This window comes from Pseudonaja textilis, chromosome 7 (genome assembly GCF_049901715.1).
Source record: "Pseudonaja textilis isolate UNSWEBS1 chromosome 7, rPseTex1.2, whole genome shotgun sequence".
NCBI lineage: Eukaryota > Metazoa > Chordata > Lepidosauria > Squamata > Elapidae > Pseudonaja > Pseudonaja textilis.
Genome location: NC_141996.1, coordinates 24,045,190 through 24,064,629, shown reverse-complemented (window position 1 = coordinate 24,064,629; position 19,440 = coordinate 24,045,190). Strand labels below are relative to the sequence as shown.

At 38.7% G+C, this 19,440-nt stretch overlaps 1 protein-coding gene across 1 annotated transcript in view; it reads right to left on the bottom strand.

Moving 5' to 3' along the window:
- NBEA (neurobeachin) overlaps positions 1–19,440 on the bottom strand; it is a 166,210-nt gene that overhangs the window by 14,014 nt on the left and 132,756 nt on the right. Inside the window, exon 34 of the mRNA XM_087937881.1 lies at positions 7,813–7,874. Within this exon, the coding sequence (XP_087794007.1) occupies positions 7,813–7,874 (62 nt within the window). The remainder of the gene's footprint in view (positions 1–7,812; positions 7,875–19,440) is intronic.

The following is a 19,440-nucleotide window of genomic DNA, read 5'->3' as shown; positions in this document are numbered from 1 at the left end:
TCCAGTTAGTCAAGAGTTGAGAGGAATCAAGAAAACGATGGACTGGAAGCCTGAGGGAAAAAAGCAGCTTAAAAAATATCAAGATTATCAACAGTTCATACTTGATTTTCTATACTCAGACTGTCTCAAAGGTAATTTTTCCAAGGACCTTTGGGTGGGGGGGCTGTCCTTTGTTTTTTGAGTTTTTCCAAGACCTTTGAAAACGTTTTGCTTCTCCTGGAAGCTTTTCCCAATTCTCTCTCCCTCTAAACACTTATTGATATGCCATAATCTTGATGGATCATACATAATGTTCCTGGCCAATAACAAAGCTACTCAGGCCACTACTTTCTGGGCCTCAAATACTACACTGCTCAAAAAAATAAAGGGAACACAAAAATAAGACATCCTAGATCTGAATGAATTAAATATTCTTATTAAATACTTTGTTCATTACATAGTTGAATGTGTTGACAACAAAATCACACAAAAATTATCAATGGAAATCAAATTTAGCACCCATGGAAGTCTGGATTTGGAGTTACACTCAAAATAAAAGTGGAAAAAAACATTACAGGCTGATCCAACTTTGATGTAATGTCCTTAAAACAAGTCAAAATGAGGCTCAGTAGTGTGTGTGGCCTCCACATGCCTGTATGACCTCCCTACAACGCCTGGGCATTCTCCTGATGAGGTGGCGGCTGGTCTTCTGAGGGATCTCCTCCCACACCTGGACTAAAGCATCCCCCAACTCCTGGACAGTCTGTGGTGCAAGGTGGCATTGGTAGATGGAGCGAGACATGACCCAGATGTGCGCAATTGGATTCAGGTCTGGGGAACGAGCGGGCCAGTCCATAGCATCAATGTCTTCGTCTTGCAGGAACTCCAGCCACATGAGGTCTAGCATTGTCTTGCATTAGGAGGAACCCAGGGCCAAACACACCAGCATATGGTCTCACAAGGGGTCTGAGGATCTCATCTCGGTACCTAATGGCAGTCAGGCTACCTCTGGCGAGCACATGGAGGGCTGTATGGCCCCCTAAAGAAATGCCACCCCACACCATTACTGACACACTGCCAAACCGGTCATGCTGGAGGATGTTGCAGGCAGCAGAACGTTCTCAACGGCATCTCCAGATCCTGTCACACCTGTCACATGTGCTCAGTGTGAACCTGAGTTCATCTATCAAGAGCACAGGGCGCCAGTGGCGAATTTGTCAATCTTGGTGTTCTCTGGCAAATGCCAAACGTCCTGCACGGTGTTGGGCTGTAACACAACCCCCACCTGTGGACGTCGGCCCCTCATACCACCCTCATGGAGTCTGTTTCTGACCCTTTGAGCAGCCACATGCACATTTGTGGCCCGCAGGAGGTCATTTTGCAGGGCTGTGGCAGTGCTCCTCCTGTCCTTCCTTGCACAAAGGCAGAGGTAGCGGTCCTGATGCTCGGTTGTTGCCCTCCTACGGCCTCCTCATCTCCTGATGTTCTGGCCTGGCTCCTGGTAGCGCCTCCATGCTCTGGACACTACGCTGACAGACACAGCAAACCTTCTTGCCACAGCCTGGATGAGCTGCACTACCTGAGCCACTTGTGTGGACTCCGTCTCATGCTACCACTAGAGTGAAAGCACTGCCAGCATTCAAAAGTGACCAAACTATCAGCCAGAAAGCATAGGAACCAAGAAGTGGTCTGTGGTCACCACCTGCAGAACCACTCCTTTACCAGGGATGTCTTGCTACCTGCCTGTGCTTTCCACCTGTTGTCTATTCCATTTGCACAACAGCATGTGAAATTGATTGTCAATCAGTGTTGCTACCTAAGTGGACAATTTGATTTCACAGAAGTGTGATTAACTTGGAGTTATATTGTGTTGTTTAAGTGTTCCCTTTATTTTTTTGAGCAGTGTATATAATGTCAAAGTGCTTTCAATTCTTACTGTGTTTTAATTTTTATATCTGTCATGTAGTTATTGAAAGCTTTCATTATTTAGATTATTACATAAATTTTAAATATTATATTTCTCTTTTAATGTAAGATGCTTTGGATTCAGAAAATAAATAAATAAAAAATAAATAAATAATCCTTTTCTCCCTGCTTTACCCCCATTTGATTGTATTCTTGAGGTATGGATGTGATGAACTTATTTTCTGGATAGGGATAATGGAATTTGTTGCAAGCTCAGCATAGCTGCTGGGATCTGTAAGTATTGCATATGGTTCTTGGGATGCCCACCCTGGTTACTGGTTTTATCTCAGGACAATTCTTGAGATATAATGATGAAAAAAAGGGGAGGAGGGAGTTGAACTATTCAGCATGCAATTCATTAAAACCTCTGTATTTGGTTCAAATGTCAACTAATAGCTGCATTGCTTAAAATAGTATAAATGGTGCCTGAAGGTTGGATCAATCAGGAGTTTGCTGCCAATTTCAGAATTAACTGATGCCTCTAAGGCTGTTATATACCATGCCTCACAGTAATCTAATCTGGATGCATGAAGTATAATGATTAGGTCATCCTTTATCAGAGAAAAATTGCAGCAGGCATAACAATACAAGCTATCATAAGGCATTCTCTTCTTCTACCACCTCCATTATACTGGAACATTAAGGAGCAAAATAAGATATAAATAAGAACACAGTCAAGATTTAACTCTAAAGCTCTCTTGAATATAGATGCCATAAGAAAATGACTTGTTAGTTATATGCCTTTATAACTAGATGGAAGGACTTTATAGATCTTTTATTAGTTTGTGGGTAAGAATTATTTGTTTTTATTTTAAGATTAATTAAGATAACCTTGAATAACTTTTTTAAAAGCACATTAAACTAGAACCTGCCTCAAAGTAATTTATTGAGTCAATATATCACTATATTAGCATTACTACCTAAACAGATTATTATATGGGTATTTCTTTCAAGTATTATCCTCAGCTTTAGAATAAGAGTTCAAAAATATAGTATAGTAGAATCTTTTACATTCTCTTCATGTGAATTTCATAGTAATTCTTATCTATTATTTTTTTATTAGAAATCAAACACTTTTTAAACGCCCAAGTAACATTTCAAGGGTGATCTTATAGTACCTATGAAAGTAAACTTATTCTAACATTGGAACTACATTTTTTTCCCTTTAGTGTTGTTTCTTTATTAAAAAGAATCACCAAATATAAACAAGTAATGCTATCACAGCCAGAAAGTGCCTCTTTGTTAATCAGAAGAAGGTAATCATATTTTAGCATCTCCAAACAGAATCAAGGAGCAGTTTCACTCTATAGTTTAGCATCTGCTATATTAAACAATTATTATATGTAAGCCTGATACCTCCTTTATTTCTGCCACTAATGTGTCTAACAGAAAAAAGTTTTATTTTAATGTTGTTATTTACAATAGAAAGATGAAGACCCATTTGAAATAGCGTAATTATATTTGAATATATTATGATTCTGAATAGGAAAAAAATACAACAATCTGGAAATACTTAGAATCTATTGTAGTTCTTGAAGCAAAAAGAAAAGAAATATTAATGAATATCAAATATGCTTTTAAAAAGGAAAACCAAACTTTGGGGAAAATGGCATGGTTTACTGAGAAATCTACTACAGAACAGTATCACAGAAACTATCAGATATCACAATAGATATCACAACTAGACTATAGCAAACAAAGACTAGTTAATAAAAGACAGATCTTGTCAAAATCACCATCTTAATCTCACCCTCCCCTGAAAATCAACCCAATTCAAGTGTATGGAATATGTTATTTATTATAAATTTTCTAAGGACATTGCAGACTAAATCAATCTAAATATGACACAGGCTCATATTTGGGAAATGCAAAGTGTTAGTACACATGAAAGAAAAGTACTGTAAAAGGACAATAGTAACCAAAATATAAAAAGAAAAGTGGTTTCTCAGTGTCGAATAATGCAGTATCCCTATAGGAGTTCCTGTAAAGCTTAAAGCAAATTTTTCACAAAGACATAATTCCTCTGGGGACAGTCTTGATTGCATATCCTTCAGAGTCTAAAAACCTGCCCATATGAACTGAATTATCCATGACATGTACCTTCAGACGTTTGTAATGTGATATTTCATGTAAATTTAGACCATACCTTGGACATGAGCCGCTGGCAATGTTAAGTTTACTCAGGAGCTCAGATAAGAAAAAAAATGACATCCTTGCTAATCTGTAGTCGTTAACATGGAATTTCCAAATAAAGAGCATAAAAGCATCTAATTTGCTGTAGCAAATGAAAAGAAAACAAACTTTGCATTTCCCTTTCCTTTTCAATGTCTACTATTACCCTAGTTTATGTAAATAAACGTCTTCAAAAGCCTTCTCAATCATCTATCTTTTTGAAGATACATTTATCTTCAAAACAGACTGCTAACACAGATTGCAAAGTGCAATTAATTTTGAACACAAAATCAAAGTCTTGAACACTGTATTGCCAGTATTTGGGGTGAAGGGAGAATAACACTGTGAACTGTAGGCATTGTATTTCTCTACCAACAAAAGGCATTTTTCTTACACAGGAAATTTCTCTCAATGGAAACAGAGGTGATATTTTACTTATTTTCCTTTCTCCCCACAATATCTATACTTCTAACTTCAGCTATGGGGCAAAGATACATAAACTAGGGAACCGGCAAAAATACATTATTTTACTGAAAATAGTATTAAATAGGCTTCAGTCAATAGGATAAGGCTTCAATCCACAGAAAAACCCATTGAATGCTCAGAAGATCAAAAATATAAAAATAAAGTCAATGAAATGTTTTAATATGTAATCTAATGTTACAAAAATATCAGATTTTTTAAAAGCCTCTACTTTTATTTTGCTCTTATTTTAATAGCTAATATTGGTTACTACAGTTGGATTATATTGGTCCTGTAAAATATTTCTATAGACATACATGTCATTTAGCGACCTTGGGACTGGCAATTTGGTTATTATAGGCTGTTCGAAATAATCAGTGTGAGAGCATGAGACAGCATCTTTGTAATATCTGCAAGCCCAATGGGGATGTCTTACCTCTTTCCTTCAAAAAGAAGAATCTGTCCATATTGCAGATTGATCATTATTCATACAGCTGGCTGTGTTCCAATTTACATATATGTCTCATGCAGTTCATCCTTAACTACTTTTCTGTTCCACTATATATTTACCTTTTTACCCTCTAAAGCAAAACATTTTAAGAACCTCCTTTCCTTTCCACAGAATGAAATAATGCAGGTTTTTTTTTCCACCACTACTGTCATTCTAAACAAGTAGCCTATTTCCCAGGTAGACTGCTTCTGTGTACCACCAGCTGAGAAAAAAAATGGATTAGATTATATCCAAGTATGTTCCAATTACCCTTGGCCTCTAGGACAAGAAGAGCAGGATGTTGGAAGAGAGCCATCTTGTCTCTCTATATGCTAACTAGAAGTGAAGCCATAAAATGACTGTACGATATGGCTTCATATTTCATGAACAACAATAAAATCATTAGAAAAATGTAATGAGCTGTGTGTGAGAGAGTTCTACTAGATGTATACTGATTCTATCACTAATATTTTATGTGTTGGAAAAGCCATATTTTTAAAAAATATTGTTACAACATATAGCATCAATTTAAAATATTCTTTTTCTTGCGAGATTTTTAATCAATTAAGAAATCCTTCTTCAAGTGAAGATCAATTCTTAAACTTTTATTTTCAACTTCTAGAAAATAGCTAAGCATTTTATGTCCTTATTAGAAATCAGTTGAATCTTCCTCTTCTTATTAAGATAATTCATTAATATCATTTGAAACACTGAGCTATAGCCCTTTGGATTTCCTCTTCACAAAGCGCATGACCTTAAATCAGGGGTGTCAAACTGGCAGCCCGCAGGCCAGATGCATCATGCACAGGCCACACCCACACCCACTCCGGCTCCGCAAAGGCAAAAAACATCACATTTTGTCCCAATACGTCATGTGTCGTGATCAAGTTTGACACTTGTGCCTTAAATAAACCATTCTCATGATTGTGGGGCAGCTGTGGAAGATAATGAGGTGAACTTGGGAAAAAGACACAATTGTTTTAATGTATTGAGGAAAGTTCCTTCACTTGCATTTTGGCAGAATTAATCTAAGTGCTATCTGGAAGTCAAATCTGAAGCACCATACAGTTCTATGGTAGACTTCAAACAATTCTATAATTTAAAAAAATGAATATTTTCTTTATTTTGTGAAATTACAAGTAAAATATCTGATCTGATATTTGGGGGCAGAAGTAAAGTGAAAGTTTATAATAAGTCCATCTAAGACTGCATTTAAAATAATGTGTTTAGTTGGAATATATAAAAATATCATCTAAATATATATTCCAGGATAACATTTCAAATTTAAAAACAATTGCTTTGTTTATTGCACAAATTCTATATAAGGATGAAAGGGAAGGTGAAAAAACAAAGAAGCTTGAATTTCTCACTCTTTCCACAATCAATAGTTGAGGCACATTACATCTCTAGAGTCCTTAATGGCAGGAATTCCTGGAGCCAGCAAATGAGTAATATTAAACCTATGATTAGATGAAGAGACCATCAAAACACACTAAGCTGTATTGCAGCATTCCACTTTATCTCTGTGAGCTGCAGTTAAAACAAGGAGCAGGGAAGAATATATTGTATTAGTCTAGTCTAAGCATCTGCCTATGAACAGCTTGTGAGAGAATTCAGTGGACTTAAATATTTGGAACTTTCTTCACCTAAGGATTTAACTACTATATAACACGTTTTGAAAGGTGTTTTTTTTTTGCAAGAAAAGTTTTGAAACTCAACCACAATGAGCATTCCAAATACAGACATCTTTTATTTAGATATTTTAGACTGCTAGAAAAAGTCTTTCCCTCTTTTTTATGTTTTGAAGAATCAATTTGTGGATCAGCAAAATGTGAGTAAGCAAAGTCTATTTCAGACTTAATTCTCATTTAATTATGTTAACATCTGCAAATATAATTTTATTATTAAAATGTGGCTCTACATTTTACTAGCAAGCATATAGCTATGGCGAATTTGCCATATTTCCAGGAATAAGCACTTTAAATATAATTTTATATCAAATTTATTTAAGGGAATATAAAGAAGTGTGGGAAGAAGTAACTATTCAAAAGCAGATATTAGATTATTTGGGGAAAAAATCAAATTAAAATGATAGCTGATAATTCATTTCACAGTAATGCTTACCTTTTGATTTATTATCTATTAGAATAAAAACAAGTCACATTTCCAGATTTATACTTTAGATAATCATTTTTTTTCAACATGTGTTATGCTTGTCCTACAGCAATTGACCCAACGATTCCCAACCATGCACATCATTTGTATTCATGTGCATATCTGCAATGCATCTTAGTCACATGCTTCCAATTGTCTACATTGGAATACATTGCTATTTATCGATATCGAAGTTTTCAGAAGTAATACCTTATTTTAACTGGCATTCATAGGCAATATTGTCAAAAAGAAATACAAACCAAATAATTAAACAAATTGCTAATAATAGCTAATAAATTTTCTGTTGATATCAGTTATTATACTTATTTAATTATGTATTATTTTGTTAAGGCTTTATCAATTGGATATCACCACATTTTCTTGAAGTAATATTTAATGTTTATTTTAAAAAAATAAAGATGTCTTTGTAATGGATTTTATAATACCAGTTTGGTTGCTCTATAAGCTCTAGAACAGTATTAAATAGTTACTTTTTCAATATACAGATGGAGCTGCATGCCTCTAATGATTATATTTCTCCAAAGAAAAAAAATGAAAGTAGTATTTGTAAAAACTAGGAATCACCTTACTTGTGAACAAAGAAGCATAACAAGTTCAACCACTGAGGTGCTTGATTTCATGCAAACCAGTCCTGTAAAAAAGTGAAAACAAGGATTAATTCTGCAAAGCGCTAACTATAAGATGCAATGTTAATTTGATTTTTGTCAAATAGTTATATAGGTCAGGCCCTGTAACATTTCAATAAAATATATCTATCAAAGATTTCTCAGAATAATCTCCAAATATCTTAAATCGGAAACCATTTATGACCCAATTATATGTATTTTCCACTCAGTAGTAAAGTAAACCTTATATTATACGAAACATGGAAAGTGCTGTAAACTGGCACAAAAGGAATTCTATGCATTTTAGAAATATGAGCCATGTCATTTGCTCAGTTCAATATACATGCAGAAGAACAGATTATTTCTAGATTGAATGAGTGAATGAATAACTTATATTGTTTTTTTATTTGAAGATTCAAGGTAAGTACTATATAATGGAAGCTGAACTCTAATGCCAAAGCAAACTCCTTGAGTTATAATTATTAAATTTAAGTATCATACTATACAAGATTTTAAATCTTCAAGTTTCTTGAATTGAATGTTTAAAAATGCTGGGTTTTTTATTTTAATAAATTTCTCAGACATTGAGATATACCATCACACTTACCACCATTAATCAGAAATGAATATTTCTGATTAATACAGAATAGTATTTATTTCTGAGCTGTTCAAATACCCATACAAATATTTTCAAAGATGGTTTTTGCCTGGTTTTCCCAACTGCCTTGCAATGATTAAAACATGTGTCTTTTAAGGTTTTAAATTCATGTTATGCCCCATTCTGTTCTGGAGGTTTCACCTGTTCAAATACCATGCCATAACTTGAATTAATAATTAGGCTGCCTTATGCATCCTTTCCATTTGGCAGATACTGTAGAAGTACTGCAGAAGTTATTCCAACGAACACTTTATTTGCCTTACGTTGCCAGGTACAAATTCTATTTTAGATAAATAGCATACAAAACAGAAAGTATTATATGCTATCCACTATATTTTTAAAATTATGTTCATCCTTCCCCCTCAGTTAATATAAATATCTATTAACTGTATATTAAGTAGAAGAGAACATTTTCTCTATGTACTACTGAATTTTCAATAGGTTGATTTATATGTTAGTTAGAGCAAGAGTGTCAAATTTAAGGCCCAGGGGCTAGACCCAGCCCGTGGAGTGCTTAGATCTGGCCTAGAAACAGCGAAGGACTAGCCCGAAGTGCCTTTGCCAGCAAAAACGGAGCTCATGTGTGCGACCCTCTCCGGCTCTGTTTTCAGTCACGATGACCTCCTGCCTCCTTCTGCCAGTTTTCACTCTTTTCTGTTTTCACTGGCAGAGGGCGGCAGGAGGCTGAAAGCAGAGCTCAGGAACCCATTTTTGCTGGCCGAGGGCTCGGGCTACCACAGATACCCCCTGACACAAGTGACATCAAGCTGGCCACACCCACCTGGCCATGCCCACCCCGTCCCCCAAGGTCAAACACAACTCTGATGAGGCTCTCAATGAAATTGAGTTTGACACCCCTGAGTTAGAGATACATACTTAAGTTAAGCAGAGAGCAAACTGAATCATTCAATGGTAGATGAATGGATGAATGGAACAAAGGAAGTTTTAGTTCATTCCTGAATTAGTATACATTTGATTCTTTGCTCTTAAAAAGGTCAGGACTATAAACTTCCCTGACTGAGAGCTGTTGCACACAGAAATATAGCTATTTGAAGTATACATATAAAAAAGGAACAGGGAACAACTGTTTGCTAGAAAACCGATGAAGTAAAGAAGTTTATTAGCAGGCCAGTCTTTCACCCATATTTTTCACAAATGTTTTTGTCAAAGTCAGCTGGTAATTATGGGAAGGTGAATCTATTAAATCTTGCACAATCAGGAGACGTCTCAGGGGGACGAGCGGTCTGCCACCTCCAAGTGGTGTCCCCTGGATGCGCGAAGCCGTCAAACGCTGACCGTAACTGAGAGCAGACCCTCCGACGACAGGCCCACGCGACAGGCCGGCTGGAGTACTCAAATGCCGCATCAACATGATGGAAACGTCCACTACAAAACACACGTCCAATGCTACCGCGTTCGGGGGAACCGACGGGCACAGGAGACCATTGGCCTGCGCCAAAAATCAACGAAATGGTCCACGCGGAAAGCACGGCCGTGTGAAAAAACGCAAGCGGGGAACAGAGGACTGCCAGACACTCAAGGTGGCCACCTGGAACGTGGATTCGCTGACTGGACGCTCGACCGAGATCGTCAGGGCCATGCGGGACAGGAAGCTGGACATCTGCTGCCTCCAGGAAACTCGCTGGAAGGGCAACAAGGCTACGACTATAGACGGCTACAAGATCATATACACCAGCTGTAAGGAAAACCGCGGCGGTGTAGCTGTGGTTGTCAGTCCAAGCTGGCAAAGTTCCGTCGCAGAAGTTAAGCGCCTCACAGAACGACTGATGATAATCGTCGAGCGACCGAGAGGCAGCGCCTACACATCTTGTCCGCCTACGCCCCTCAGACCGGATGTCACGAGGAGGAGAAGGATACCTTCTGGGAACTGCTCGACATCCAACTCAGGCAGATCCCACACGAAGACGACATCATCATCTCGGCGACCTGAATGGTCATGTAGGGCGGGACAAAACGGACACCAGTGCCACGGTGGGCACGGCACAGGCGATACGAATGAGAATGGCCAGAGGATCCTGGACTTTGCCGACTCCCATGATATGACCATCACGAATACCTGCTTCATTAGGCGAGAATCTCAACTCCTCACCTACCATAGCAGAAACGGGAGCCACCACACACAGATCGACTACATCATCGTACGACGAAGAGCCGCTAAAAGCGTGCTCAAACGCCAAGGCGTACCCGTGCGAATCGAGCAGTCAGCACAGGCCGCTGATGGCGAAGATCAGGATCAGCAAGCCCAAGACCAGGATTGACAAAAGGAATGCAGACCAGCCACGAATCAAGTGGTGGAACCAGAAGAAGATGGCGGGACCCCTCATCAAACCGGAGCAGTTCCTGCAGATGGTCGACGGGCCACAGGAAGCGTGGTCCATGCTGAAGAGCACTGTTCACACTGCCGGCTGCCAACAGCTTGGTTGCACCAAGCCAGGATGGAGACGCATCGAACGAGATACATGGCTCTGGACACCGGAAGTACAAGATGCCGCACACCTGAAGAAACGGCTCTACAAGGCCTTTCTTCAGGACAAGACCAGCGAGAAGCTCTGCGAATACAAGGCGGCCAAAAAGGCAGCCAAGAAAAGCAGTAGCGACAGCCAGAAGCTCCCACTACGATGACATCTACGAGAAGCTGAACACGCGAGAAGGCGAGAATGAGATCTACCGCCTAGCCAAAAGCAGACACAGGAAGACCCTGGACATTGACCAGTTTCATGGGATCAACGACGAAAGGGGAAATTTGATCGTCAACCCCAGAGACGCTGCGGAGAGGTGGCGGCAATACTTCGAGAAGATCTCCACCGAGGAGTTCCCACACCCACGAACCCCGCGAGGTGACCCAGTTGAAGGCCCAGTCTCAGGCATTTATGCCAGCGAGGTCGCCGACGCCATCAAGGCCATGAAAAACGGTAAGGCAACAGGACCAGACGACATCCCTGCCGACTTCTGGAAAAAGGCACTACCGGGCTCGGCATTGTGGCTGTGCGAGCTGTTCAACAACATCGTCTCCACGGGAAAAGTGCCACACGACTGGTACCGCAGCACCACTGTTCCGATCTGGAAGGGAAAGGGCAGCCCAGCGGACTGCTCCAACTACAGACCGGTCAGGTTACTGTCACACACTATGAAGATCTTTGAACGCGTCCTTGATAAGCGCATTCGGGACATCGTCGACATCAGCGTCAACCAGGCTGGATTCATCAAGAACTGCGGCACCACCGACGCCATCTTCGGTGTGCGGATGCTGATGGAGGCTCACAGAGAGAAGAAAATCCCGCTCCACACCGCCTTCCTAGACTTGGAAAAGGCCTTCGACCGAGTCCCGCACGATCTCATCTGGTACGCACTGCGAGACCACGGCGTGCCTGAGCTGCTCGTACAATGGGTCCAACTCCTATACAGATGTCACAAAAGCCGTGTAAAGCGGCAGCTGGGATATCAGAGGAGTTTAATATTACCGTCGGCGTACACCAGGGCTCTGCTCTCTCACCACTGCTGTTCATTCTGGTGATGGACACAATTACACACGACCTGTACACGCCCGCCCCATGGACGCTGCTCTACGCCGATGATGTGTTCCTGGCCAACCTGTTCAAGGCTGAACTAGAGCACCGAGTCCAACAGTGGCACGACCGCCTCGAGCAGTTCGGGCTCCGGCTGAACCTAAAGAAGTCCGAATACCTGACCACTGACAACGAAATGACAGGCTCCATCCACGTGAACGGGCAGGAGCTACCGCGCGCCTCCACCTTCAAGTACCTGGGAACTACTCTTGGGGAAGAAGGCCTACTACAAACTGAGGTGGCAGCCAGGATCAATGCAGCGTGGGGCAAATGGAAGTCCGTCACGGGCGTCCTCTGTGACAAGAAGATGCCGATGCGCCTGAAGGCGAAAATCTATAACTCTGTGGTGCGCCTCGTGGCCATATACGGCGCAGAGTGCTGGCCGACGACCAAAGAAGTCGAAAGCAGACTCCAGATAATGGAGATGCGAATGCTCCGATGGTCGGTAGGCCTCACCCTACTCGATCGCGTCAGGAACGAAGAAGTGCGTAGACGGTTCAACGTCGTGCCCATCCCCACGGTCATGAGGCAGTCCCGGCTACGATGGTTCGGCCACGTGAGCCGCGCCAAGGAAGAATCCATCATCAAATCTGTAATGAAGGTGACTGTCGGAGGAGCGAGACCGCGTGGTAGACCTAAACAACGCTGGATGGACACGATCAAGGCCGATCTAGAGATCGCGAAGGCAGACCCGACACACGTGGCAGACAGAAAGGTGTGGAAACAGTACTCAAGGACATTAGCGGACCTCGCCCGAGCGCGAGACAAACGCTGAAGAAAAAGAAGAAGAAGAAGAATCAGGAGACGTCTCAATGAGACCTCTCATTGCTGGGCAAAACTGCCATTTGGTTTTGTTAAAGCAGGATAGGTGTTATAGGGTAACCCTCCTCTGAATTAGTTTTATCTGAAGAGGAGGACAATTGCAGAGTGAAAAATATGCAGGTTACAAATTTTCAAATGTCATTTATGGACATAAGGTTGATTACTTTTATCAACAATGCAAACAACATCCTTTGTTATATATGCACACAACAATGAAATGAAACTGTAAAAAATTGTCAGAATGGTCTTTTAATCTCAGTTCTGCAGGTTTCCATAATAATAAAAAAACACAGTAGCTTTAATTCCCCACATGTATTTATTTTGACTATTCCCCACATGTATTTATTTCTGTTTGACTTAGTACAAGCATTGCTAAATTTGATCTTTAAATTAATATATTTCAAAGGTAAAAATAAAAATGTCATTAAGAATTATTGTCAGACAAATACAAATGTACTTTTCTATAAATTAAATGTATTCCTTCATTACTCATAGCTGTAGTTTCAAATAGATATATTGAAAAGACAAACTTGTATTAAACAGACATAAACAAAGAGTCACTGGAGATAAAAAAGTGTTCCTATATAATTTATATTTATTTCAGATAATGGATAAATACTGATTTGCTCACAATCCTGTTTATTGTACAGTAAGCAGAACAAGCTACAGAATATCATACAGTAATTCCATTCTATCAGATTTATAAGATGGCAGTTAATTAATGAAATAAAAAAATAAATGTAAAAATCTCATTTGAAAAGACAATTGGTGTAGTTGATCAGGTTTTTTTTTATGAACAAAAAAGAGAATAAAAAGATTAATGGGACACTTATCACTTCTAAACTGCTTCAACGATTAGAGAGCTGACCAAAAGGAGCTAAACAGAAGAGAACATAGTCAAATTCTCATAATTAAAATGACTATAGTCATTAATATTAATAATATTAATAAGCTTTTCTAATCTTGGATACTTTGCAATTTATTTTACACAGAAAACTGCTGCCTTGTACGAAAGACACACTATATACATACACTTATATACATACACTTCTTATATTAGAGATTTTTCACACATTCTAGTGAAACTCCAGTGTTTGTGATTAAAAGCAACATAATGAAAGCTACAGGATGATACAAATAGAGCTACACTGATAAGTTAAAGAAGTAAAAAAAATGTAATATATTACTACTTAACCAATTGCTTCTTGAACTACTAACAAACTTGCTATTTTCTTTATGCTGCATGATCATTTTCAAAAAAGAACTAGGTACTGTGCTGTTGTAGTTTGCAAGACACCATGGGCTTTAAATAATCACAACTGAGATATATTAATTCTGATATGCCAAATGATAGTTCAGAGCATTCATCTAAAGAACAATCTGTAGGACACTCAAGACATTTCCAAGGAGAGGGCAGCAACTCTTATGAATTAGCAAGACAGAATTGTAATATCATCTGAGACTGATGCTTTATAAAATTTAACAGATGACAGATAATCAGAGTTGGAAGGGATCTTGTAGGTCATCTAGTCCAAACCCCCCGCCCAAGCAGGAGACCCTACACCATTTCTGACAAATGGCAGTCCAATCTCTTCTTGAAAGTCTCAAGAGATGGCGCTCCCACAACTTCTGAGGGCAAGCTGTTCCATTGGTTGATTGTTCTCACTGTCAGAAAGTTTTTCCTTATTTCCAGGTTAAATCTCTCCTTGTTCAGTTTCCATCTATTATTCCTTGTCTGGCCTACAGGTGCTTTACAAATTGCTTGATCCCTTCCTCTCTGTGGCAGCCCCTCAAATATTGGAAGACCACTATCATGTCTCCCCTGGTCCTTCTCTTTACTAGACTAGCCAAGTCCAGTTCCTGCAACCTTTAATTGTATGTTTTAGCCTCCAGTCCCCTAATCATCCTGGTTGCTCTTCTCTGTACTTTTTCGAGAGTCTTAACATCTTTTTTATAATGTGGTGAACAAAACTGGATGCAGTACTCTAGGTGTGGTCCTACTAAGGCTTTATAGAGTGGTATTAGTACTTCCCTTGATCTTGACTGTATCCCTCTGTTAATACAACTTAGGATTGCATTAGCTTCTTTGGCAGCGGCTGCACATTGCTGGCTCATATTTAGCTGGTTGTCCACTAAGACTCCAAGATCCCTCTCACAGTTACTGCTATTGAGCCTGGTTTCACCCAGTCTATATGTGTACTTTTGGTTTTTCTTGCCTAAGTGTAGGACTTTACTTTTCTTTACATTGAATTTCATTTCGTTAGATACAGCCCAGTGTTCTAGTCTGTCAAGATCCATCTAGATCTTAAGCCTATCTTCTTGCGTGTTAGCTATTCCTGCCAGCCTAGTATCATCTGCAAATTTGGTAAGTTCCCCTTCTATTCCCTCATCTAAGTTGTTAATGAAGATATTGAAGAGTACTGGGCCTAAAACAGAACCTTGTGGCACCCCACTGCTTACTTCCCTCCATGTAGACTTAGACCCATTAAGGGCTACTCGTTGAGTACGGTTTGCCAGCCAGTTGCGAGTCCATCTAGTGGTGGTGCTATCTATTCCACTTTTTTCTAGCTTACTAAGAAGTAGGTTGTGGTCTACTTTGTTGAATGCCTTGCTGAAATCTAAATATATTATGTCCACAGTATTTTGCTGGTCTCCTAATTTAAATTGAGACCAAAGAAAAAACAAGAGAAGCATCAGTCAGAGATGTCCCAAAGATGCTTTTTCAATAGGCAATTGGACTTTGTTTTTTCTTTCTTGTTTTTCTCATCCAAGAAGCTTCTTTAGCTCTGACTGGATGGTGGGGAGCTGAAAGTCAAAGCTGAAGAAGTTTTTTGGATGAAAAGCGAAACATCTTTAAACAAAAAACAAGAAAGTCCAGTTGCCTCTTGAAAAAGCACCTTTGCGACAATCATGACCTGGATGACTGAGAATCTCCATAGACAAACAGTCAGAAATCTGGTTGAAAAAACACTGGGGCAGAAAGCATAGTCGGATTCCCACTGCCCTGTCAATAAGTGCACTTACTGATTGAACTCCACAAATAGCAGGATTTAATTAACATTTATTTATTTAGTTTCTTATTATATAGTTGAAAGAATTATTCCCTCAGTTTGATTATGTGTTAAGAAAACAGAATGTGCACACAGATTGTACATCTTAACTACAAGGCAATAAAAATCAAGTGTCAGTTTATCAATAGGTTTGTTAAATACTCATACTATAAATAATGTTCTTTAAAAAGTACTTGAGTTGAACAAAATATATTTAGAAGGTGAAAAAGCACAATGCTATTGAGTTACTAGCCGGGGTGGGATTCTATCAGTTCCCACCTATTTGCTAGAACCGCTTGTTAACATTCTAAGCAGTTCGGAGAACCGGCTGTTAGAAGAAATTACTGGCCTAATCTTGTAGGAAAGCAGGAAGGAAACATTCTGGTGTTGCTTACAGAAACTGCCTCTCCATTAACCCTTATTACATTCTTGGCAGGACAAGACTTCCTGTCTCAGGAACTTCTCTGGAGTTTTTTTTCCCTCCTTTGCTGGTACTTTGCTTCTGTGGAGTGACCATTAAAATTTACAATGGCACTGAAAAAAGTGACATGACTGTTACGACTGTTGCAGCATCTCCACAGTCATGAGAGGCCAGGTGAGGAGATGCATGCCTCGATGTGAGTGATATTGAGTTCGCCACACCCAGCCAATAACATGACCACCAAACCATGTCCACCCAGTCACATGACCACCAAGCCATCTAAGCCATGCCCACAGAACCGGTTGTTAAAATCCCACCCCTGGTTACTAGCCTGGCTATTTAGCAAAAATGGAACACATTGAATCATCTAACTGAACAATTAATTGAACTTGGAATCTGTTACAAAATGAGTGTTTCCCTTCAATTTATTCACTTATAAATCAGGTAGGAATGAAAGTATTTTCTACTCTCCATGACATGCAAACAGTTCTGGCTCTTTTCTATAAAGAAAAAAATGATCTTAGGATTCCTGACACTGGTATGCAGCTGTGGAGCAAAAATATAAAAAAGAAACATATAAAATCAAAAATAGTTTCCCCCCAAATTGAAATATTTGTATAATTATTCATAACATGACCACTGTGTCTTTAGTCTAAGAAATATCAGACCCTAATAAAAATGGTTATCAAGAGTAATAGATTTTTTTTTTAATTTGATCTGCTGAGTGAAAAGACAGTGAGATGTAGCATAGCTCTCATATGTTAGATCAAGAAAAGGGTTTATATGTGAATCTAATTTAGAGATCACTCAATCTGAATCATTTTTGAAAGATTTGTCACAGATGGGCTAGAGCTGAAGGAAGGACAGAAAGAGAACAGAGTATTGGAAGAATGCTGGTAGAGATGAAAAAAGGGAAGATATACATATATTTGTATATAATTGTATTATATTTGTATTTGTGTATTTATTATAATATTACCAGGAGAGACAGAGGACAATATCACAAGGTCTTCATCTTTATTTACTTACATAAAGATTAAGAGCAGAAACAATTCTGATGAGTGAGCAATATAAACTAGTGTTCTTAAATGGTTTAGAAACTAAAATCAGAAGATTCATATTTGTATGTAGATAATATAATGATATATGCATGGTATTTGTAATATATTTACCAAGCTATTTAAAATAATTGGGCCTCTGTACATGAAGTTTATAAGCAGAAGAGAGAGAGAGAGAGAGAGAGAGAGAGAGAGAGAGAGAGGTGGATAAGAGAGGGGAGGCAGGCAGTACTTTGTATCATTAATAAATAAATGAGTCGTATTAATCCTGTTTAAGGCACTAATATGGGTAAGTAGTAATAAGTAGTATCAGTGATTCTTACATAAATGTATTATTTTCCATTCATTTAGCAAGATCAACTATTACTCTAATATAAATACTATATATATAAAATATATATTATGAAATTGAAAAATTAGATATATTTATTTATGTTATCGTTTTAAACAAAGGACATATTTTCAATTCCCTATATATCTTAACAGTTTATGTTTAAGAATAGCCTTTTCATTAGTCATCAAATACGCTACATGTTAGGAATATGAGTCACCTAACAGCTATTTGGGTTGGAAATATATAGACCAGGATAAACATTTTAGTACTATGTCTTTAAGAAAATGCAAAACTGTAATTAGGTGTGGTTTCTCAAATGGCCATAAGATGGAGCCAGAAACCTGGGTTGTTTAGTCTGAGTCTCAGAAGAGAGTGTAAGTGTATCTCTGTTTCCTTCTGTTGGAAAGCATTGCCGTTGCTCCATTTCTTCTAATTGACTGATATTACTGGATTTAATTTAAGTCTGTTACTGAACTGTTTTTGACCCTGGACTTTGATATTTGTATTATCCCTGGATTGAAAACTGACTGATTTACTTGTGAATGACTTTGGATTGCTTATTTTGGACTTTGCTTAAACCTTTCTGGAAGTAAAAACCTACATTTACTGTACAGTGTATCTGTGTGCTCTGTGTGTATTATTCCAACACTACTCTCTATACGTCTCCCTGTATGCGCTCATTCTCCTAACGGGGAATTACCTCAACACTGGTTATGGGCCCAGGCCATACCAGGCTCAGATGACTGAGAGTTAGTGTGAATACACAGTACTGTATACAGACAGCTATTTACTGTTTAATTGTGGGTTACTATCCTGGTAAAGATGGCACAAGTCACTTCAACAAGTCTATCACTGATAACCCGGTTGGATGGAACAAACTATGTTTCCTGGTCTATAAAATGCAGTCTACTTCTGCGTAAAGAAGGTTTATGGAATGTAGTTCAAGACCCACCGGATGTAAATGCTTGGGATCCAGAAAATGAGGACGATGCCAAGAAGATTGCTGACTTTAAACAGAACAACAAATGAGCTCTTTGTATAATTGGACTAACACTGAGTGACCAGCAGCTAGTCCATATTCATGGAGAAGAGTCTGCTGCTAGGTGTTGAGAGAATTTGAAGAGGATTTATGTTCGTGACAGTGTAGGTGCACATATACATCTTACACGTAAACTGTTTAGAGCACATCTTCTGAAAGGTGGAGATATGTTAGCTCATTTAAACTTCATGAAAAGAACTTTTCAAGAGCTACATGAAAAGGAACTGATATTTTCAGAGCTGCATCAAGTTTACATCATTCTTTCCTCATTGAATGAAAATGAAAATATCTGGTGAAGGTATTGCATATTGTTCTTGCATAAACGAACATTTAACTATGTTATATATACCTAAACTAAAATTTAATTTATTATCAGTAAGGGCTTTAGTTAATCTTGGTTATGTAGTAACCTTTAGGGGAGATAACTGTATAATAGAGAAAGAGGGTAAAAGGGTTACTGCTACTTTAAAGAATGATTTATATGTGATACATGATGATCAGTTGAAGATGGCTAACTCTGTTTATAACAATGTTAAGCCACATTTATTACATAGACGTCTAGGGCACATTAATTTCAAAATGCTCAAACAAACTGTTGAATTGGCAGAGGGAGTAAAATTGAA